Here is a 7,500-nt window from a genome sequence, read left to right as displayed (position 1 = left end):
CACAAATATATCCGGCTTTGCTTCATCAAGGTAAAACACCACACCAACATGTGGTGTGTGTCCACAGAGACACACCAACACGTGTTGGTGTCTCTCTGTGGACACACACTAACATGTGGTGTGTGTCCACAGAGAGACACCAACACGTGGTGTGTGTCCACATAGAGACACCACATGTGGTGTGTGTCCACAGAGAGACACCAACACCTGGTGTGTGTCCACAGAGAGACACCAACATGTGGTGTGTGTCCACAGAGAGACACCAACACCTGGTGTGTGTCCACAGAGAGACACCAACACGTGGTGTGTGTCCACAGAGAGACACCAACATGTGGTGTGTGTCCACAGAGAGACACCAACATGTGGTGTGTGTCCACAGAGAGACACCAACACCTGGTGTGTGTCCACAGAGAGACACCAACACGTGGTGTGTGTCCACATAGAGACACCACATGTGGTGTGTGTCCACAGAGAGACACCAACACCTGGTGTGTGTCCACAGAGAGACACCAACACGTGGTGTGTGTCCACAGAGAGACACCAGCATGTGGTGTGTGTCCACAGAGAGACACCAACACGTGGTGTGTGTCCACAGAGAGACACCAGCATATGGTGTGTGTCCACAGAGAGACACCAACATGTGGTGTGTGTCCACAGAGAGACACCAACACCTGGTGTGTGTCCACAGAGAGACACCAACACGTGGTGTGTGTCCACAGAGAGACACCAGCATGTGGTGTGTGTCCACAGAGAGACACCAACATGTGGTGTGTGTCCACAGAGAGACACCAACATGTGGTGTGTGTCCACAGAGAGACACCGACACGTGGCGTGTGTCCACGGAGAGACACCGACACGTGGTGTGTGTCCACAGAGAGACACCAACACGTGGTGTGTGTCCACAGAGAGACACCAACATGTGGTGTGTGTCCACAGAGAGACACCAACATGTGGTGTGTGTCCACAGAGAGACACCAACATGTGGTGTGTGTCCACAGAGAGACACCAACATGTGTGTGTCCACAGAGAGACACCAACATGTGGTGTGTGTTCACAGAGAGACACCAACATGTGGTGTGTGTTCACAGAGAGACACCAACATGTGGTGTGTGTTCACAGAGAGACACCAACATGTGGTGTGTGTCCACAGAGAGACACCAACATGTGTGTGTCCACAGAGACACCAACATGTGGTGTGTGTTCACAGAGAGACACCAACATGTGGTGTGTGTCCACAGAGAGACACCAACATGTGTGTGTCCACAGAGAGACACCAACACGTGGTGTGTGTCCACAGAGAGACACCAACATGTGGTGTGTGTCCACAGAGAGACACCAACATGTGGTGTGTGTTCACAGAGAGACACCAACATGTGGTGTGTGTTCACAGAGAGACACCAACATGTGGTGTGTGTCCACAGAGAGACACCAACATGTGGTGTGTGTTCACAGAGAGACACCAACATGTGGTGTGTGTCCACAGAGAGACACCAACATGTGGTGTGTGTTCACAGAGAGACACCAACACGTGGTGTGTGTCCACAGAGAGACACCAACATGTGGTATGTCCACATAGACACCAACACGTGGTGTGTGTCCACAGAAAGACACCAACATGTGGTATGTCCACATAGACACCAACATGTGGTGTGTGTCCACAGAGAGACACCAACATGTGGTGTGTGTTCACAGAGAGACACCAACATGTGGTGTGTGTCCACAGAGAGACACCAACATGTGGTGTGTGTTCACAGAGAGACACCAACATGTGGTGTGTGTCCACAGAGAGACACCAACATGTGGTGTGTGTCCACAGAGAGACACCAACATGTGGTGTGTGTCCACAGAGAGACACCAACACGTGGTGTGTGTCCACAGAGAGACACCAACACGTGGTGTGTGTCCACAGAGAGACACCAACATGTGGTGTGTGTTCACAGAGAGACACCAACATGTGGTGTGTGTCCACAGAGAGACACCAACATGTGGTGTGTGTTCACAGAGAGACACCAACATGTGGTGTGTGTCCACAGAGAGACACCAACATGTGGTGTGTGTCCACAGAGAGACACCAACATGTGGTGTGTGTCCACAGAGAGACACCAACACGTGGTGTGTGTCCACAGAGAGACACCAACACGTGGTGTGTGTCCACAGAGAGACACCAACATGTGGTGTGTGTCCACAGAGAGACACCAACACGTGGTGTGTGTCCACAGAGAGACACCAACACGTGGTGTGTGTCCACAGAGAGACACCAACATGTGGTGTGTGTCCACAGAGAGACACCAACATGTGGTGTGTGTTCACAGAGAGACACCAACATGTGGTGTGTGTCCACAGAGAGACACCAACATGTGGTGTGTGTTCACAGAGAGACACCAACATGTGGTGTGTGTCCACAGAGAGACACCAACATGTGGTGTGTGTTCACAGAGAGACACCAACATGTGGTGTGTGTCCACAGAGAGACACCAACATGTGGTGTGTGTTCACAGAGAGACACCAACACGTGGTGTGTGTCCACAGAGAGACACCAACATGTGGTATGTCCACATAGACACCAACACGTGGTGTGTGTCCACAGAAAGACACCAACATGTGGTATGTCCACATAGACACCAACATGTGGTGTGTGTCCACAGAGAGACACCAACATGTGGTGTGTGTCCACAGAGAGACACCAACATGTGGTGTGTGTCCACAGAGAGACACCAACATGTGGTGTGTGTTCACAGAGAGACACCAACATGTGGTGTGTGTCCACAGAGAGACACCAACATGTGGTGTGTGTTCACAGAGAGACACCAACATGTGGTGTGTGTCCACAGAGAGACACCAACATGTGGTGTGTGTTCACAGAGAGACACCAACATGTGGTGTGTGTCCACAGAGAGACACCAACATGTGGTGTGTGTTCACAGAGAGACACCAACATGTGGTGTGTGTCCACAGAGAGACACCAACATGTGGTGTGTGTTCACAGAGAGACACCAACACGTGGTGTGTGTCCACAGAGAGACACCAGCATGTGGTGTGTGTCCACAGAGAGACACCAACACGTGGTGTGTGTCCACAGAGAGACACCAGCATGTGGTGTGTGTCCACAGAGAGACACCAACATGTGGTGTGTGTCCACAGAGAGACACCAACACCTGGTGTGTGTCCACAGAGAGACACCAACACGTGGTGTGTGTCCACAGAGAGACACCAGCATGTGGTGTGTGTCCACAGAGAGACACCAACATGTGGTGTGTGTCCACAGAGAGACACCAACATGTGGTGTGTGTCCACAGAGAGACACCGACACGTGGCGTGTGTCCACGGAGAGACACCGACACGTGGTGTGTGTCCACAGAGAGACACCAACACGTGGTGTGTGTCCACAGAGAGACACCAACATGTGGTGTGTGTCCACAGAGAGACACCAACATGTGGTGTGTGTCCACAGAGAGACACCAACATGTGGTGTGTGTCCACAGAGAGACACCAACATGTGTGTGTCCACAGAGAGACACCAACATGTGGTGTGTGTTCACAGAGAGACACCAACATGTGGTGTGTGTTCACAGAGAGACACCAACATGTGGTGTGTGTTCACAGAGAGACACCAACATGTGGTGTGTGTCCACAGAGAGACACCAACATGTGTGTGTCCACAGAGAGACACCAACATGTGGTGTGTGTTCACAGAGAGACACCAACATGTGGTGTGTGTCCACAGAGAGACACCAACATGTGTGTGTCCACAGAGAGACACCAACACGTGGTGTGTGTCCACAGAGAGACACCAACATGTGGTGTGTGTCCACAGAGAGACACCAACATGTGGTGTGTGTTCACAGAGAGACACCAACATGTGGTGTGTGTTCACAGAGAGACACCAACATGTGGTGTGTGTCCACAGAGAGACACCAACATGTGGTGTGTGTTCACAGAGAGACACCAACATGTGGTGTGTGTCCACAGAGAGACACCAACATGTGGTGTGTGTTCACAGAGAGACACCAACACGTGGTGTGTGTCCACAGAGAGACACCAACATGTGGTATGTCCACATAGACACCAACACGTGGTGTGTGTCCACAGAAAGACACCAACATGTGGTATGTCCACATAGACACCAACATGTGGTGTGTGTCCACAGAGAGACACCAACATGTGGTGTGTGTCCACAGAGAGACACCAACATGTGGTGTGTGTTCACAGAGAGACACCAACATGTGGTGTGTGTCCACAGAGAGACACCAACATGTGGTGTGTGTTCACAGAGAGACACCAACATGTGGTGTGTGTTCACAGAGAGACACCAACATGTGGTGTGTGTCCACAGAGAGACACCAACATGTGGTGTGTGTTCACAGAGAGACACCAACATGTGGTGTGTGTCCACAGAGAGACACCAACATGTGGTGTGTGTTCACAGAGAGACACCAACATGTGGTGTGTGTCCACAGAGAGACACCAACACGTGGTGTGTGTCCACAGAGAGACACCAACATGTGGTGTGTGTCCACAGAGAGACACCAACATGTGGTGTGTGTCCACAGAGAGACACCAACATGTGGTGTGTGTCCACAGAGAGACACCAACACGTGGTGTGTGTCCACAGAGAGACACCAACACGTGGTGTGTGTCCACAGAGAGACACCAACATGTGGTGTGTGTTCACAGAGAGACACCAACACGTGGTGTGTGTCCACAGAGAGACACCAACATGTGGTATGTCCACATAGACACCAACACGTGGTGTGTGTCCACAGAAAGACACCAACATGTGGTATGTCCACATAGACACCAACATGTGGTGTGTGTCCACAGAGAGACACCAACATGTGGTGTGTGTCCACAGAGAGACACCAACATGTGGTGTGTGTCCACAGAGAGACACCAACATGTGGTGTGTGTTCACAGAGAGACACCAACATGTGGTGTGTGTCCACAGAGAGACACCAACATGTGGTGTGTGTTCACAGAGAGACACCAACATGTGGTGTGTGTCCACAGAGAGACACCAACATGTGGTGTGTGTTCACAGAGAGACACCAACATGTGGTGTGTGTCCACAGAGAGACACCAACATGTGGTGTGTGTTCACAGAGAGACACCAACATGTGGTGTGTGTCCACAGAGAGACACCAACATGTGGTGTGTGTTCACAGAGAGACACCAACACGTGGTGTGTGTCCACAGAGAGACACCAACATGTGGTATGTCCACATAGACACCAACACGTGGTGTGTGTCCACAGAAAGACACCAACATGTGGTATGTCCACATAGACACCAACATGTGGTGTGTGTCCACAGAGAGACACCAACATGTGGTGTGTGTCCACAGAGAGACACCAACATGTGGTGTGTGTCCACAGAGAGACACCAACATGTGGTGTGTGTTCACAGAGAGACACCAACATGTGGTGTGTGTCCACAGAGAGACACCAACATGTGGTGTGTGTTCACAGAGAGACACCAACATGTGGTGTGTGTCCACAGAGAGACACCGACATGTGGTGTGTGTCCACAGAGAGACACCAACATGTGGTGTGTGTCCACAGAGAGACACCAACATGTGGTGTGTGTCCACAGAGAGACACCGACATGTGGTGTGTGTCCACAGAGAGACACCAACATGTGGTGTGTGTCCACAGAGAGACACCGACATGTGGTGTGTGTCCACAGAGAGACACCGACATGTGGTGTGTGTCCACAGAGAGACACCGACATGTGGTGTGTGTCCACAGAGAGACACCGACATGTGGTGTGTGTCCACAGAGAGACACCGACATGTGGTGTGTGTTCACAGAGAGACACCAACATGTGGTGTGTGTCCACAGAGAGACACCAACATGTGGTGTGTGTCCACAGAGAGACACCGACATGTGGTGTGTGTCCACAGAGAGACACCAACATGTGGTGTGTGTCCACAGAGAGACACCAACATGTGGTGTGTGTCCACAGAGAGACACCAACATGTGGTGTGTGTCCACAGAGAGACACCGACATGTGGTGTGTGTCCACAGAGAGACACCAACACGTGGTGTGTGTCCACAGAGAGACACCAACATGTGGTGTGTGTCCACAGAGAGACACCAACATGTGGTGTGTGTCCACAGAGAGACACCGACATGTGGTGTGTGTCCACAGAGAGACACCACTCTGGCAGCAGCAGAGAGCATCCTGAGGAAGTGGAAGGATGTCAAGAAGGACAGCTGAGCAGGACACTGAAGTCAAGGCAGGGATTGGTTCTGAGCATTCCTCCACGGTGACGGTGATGTTGATGGTGTGCCACAGGGTTCTGTTCCACTTTCCATCTGTGGAGACACAAGAAGTACCACATGCAGTTTGACAGACCAGTAACAACAACACCCATGAATTAAAGTCCTAACATGTGTGATATACAATAACCTCCTTAGCAACTAAATGCCACTTTTTACACCTCACAACTTGAAGAAAAGTTCCAGAATGACGCGAGGTCATCTACTTTATGAATGTTGTGTTTCAGTCTGTGTTATAACCTGATGTAGTTTTTAAATACATCAACTGTTCTCTGCTGGGGTGTTGAGTGACGTCATTGCCTGTGAAAACATGTGACACCACTAGAGGGAGACAAAGCACTGCACAATGACAGACATTTCATTAGGTACACTCACAATGCGAGGTGATACAATTCTGCTAAATATGCATGTACATACATACGTATGTATATACATACATACATATGTATGTTTATATACATACATATGTATTAACATATGTATGTATGTATATACATACATACATATGTATATATATACATACATACGTATGTATATACATACATACATATGTATGTATATATACATATGTATTAACATACATATGTATGTATATATATATATATATATATACATACATACATACGTATGTATATACATACATATGTATGTATATACATATGTTTGTATGTTCTATGTATGTATATACATACTTATGTATCTATATACATATGTATACATATCTATATGTATGTATATATATACATATGAAAGTATATACATACATATGTATGTATATATACATACAATCATACATGCATATGAATGTATATACATATGTATGTATTTACATACATATAGTATATACATACATACATGTATATACATACATACGTATGTATATACATACATATGAATGTATATACATACGTATGTATATACATACATATGTATGTATATATACATATGTATACATATGTATGTATATTATTTTAGATTCTGATTTACATTTCGACAGTCACATCAAATCAGTAACAAAATGGGCCTACTATCACCTCAAAAATGTAAAAAGACTTAGAGGGCTCATGTCAGCTCAAGACTTAGAAAAACTTGTACATGCCTTTATTACCAGTAGGCTAGACTATTGTAATGGTCTCCTTGCAGGTCTTCCCAAAAAAACTGTCAGGCAGCTACAGCTTGTTCAGAACGCTGCTGCTAGAGTTCTAACAAAGACCAAAAAATGT

The 7,500-nt window shown here is 48.1% G+C and overlaps 1 protein-coding gene across 4 annotated transcripts in view; it reads left to right on the top strand.

Moving 5' to 3' along the window:
- LOC133644721 (kynurenine--oxoglutarate transaminase 3-like) overlaps positions 1–6,652 on the top strand; it is a 38,964-nt gene extending 32,312 nt beyond the window's left edge. For 3 of the 4 annotated variants that reach the window (XM_062039436.1, XM_062039434.1, XM_062039433.1), the window contains 2 exons: positions 1–30; positions 6,116–6,652. The exon at positions 1–30 is cut by the window's left edge and continues 57 nt beyond it. In XM_062039436.1, coding sequence (XP_061895420.1) covers positions 1–30; positions 6,116–6,268 — 183 coding nt within the window. In that variant the 3' untranslated portion in view covers positions 6,269–6,652. The remainder of the gene's footprint in view (positions 31–6,115) is intronic. The other variant, XM_062039435.1, reaches the window with a different exon arrangement.
- The last annotated feature ends 848 nt before the right edge of the window (positions 6,653–7,500 follow it).

The sequence above is a fragment of the Entelurus aequoreus genome, linkage group LG27 (genome assembly GCF_033978785.1).
Source record: "Entelurus aequoreus isolate RoL-2023_Sb linkage group LG27, RoL_Eaeq_v1.1, whole genome shotgun sequence".
In the NCBI taxonomy this organism is placed as follows: domain Eukaryota; kingdom Metazoa; phylum Chordata; class Actinopteri; order Syngnathiformes; family Syngnathidae; genus Entelurus; species Entelurus aequoreus.
The sequence above is the reverse complement of the archived record's forward strand: the minus strand, read 5'-3'. Positions and strand labels throughout refer to the sequence as shown.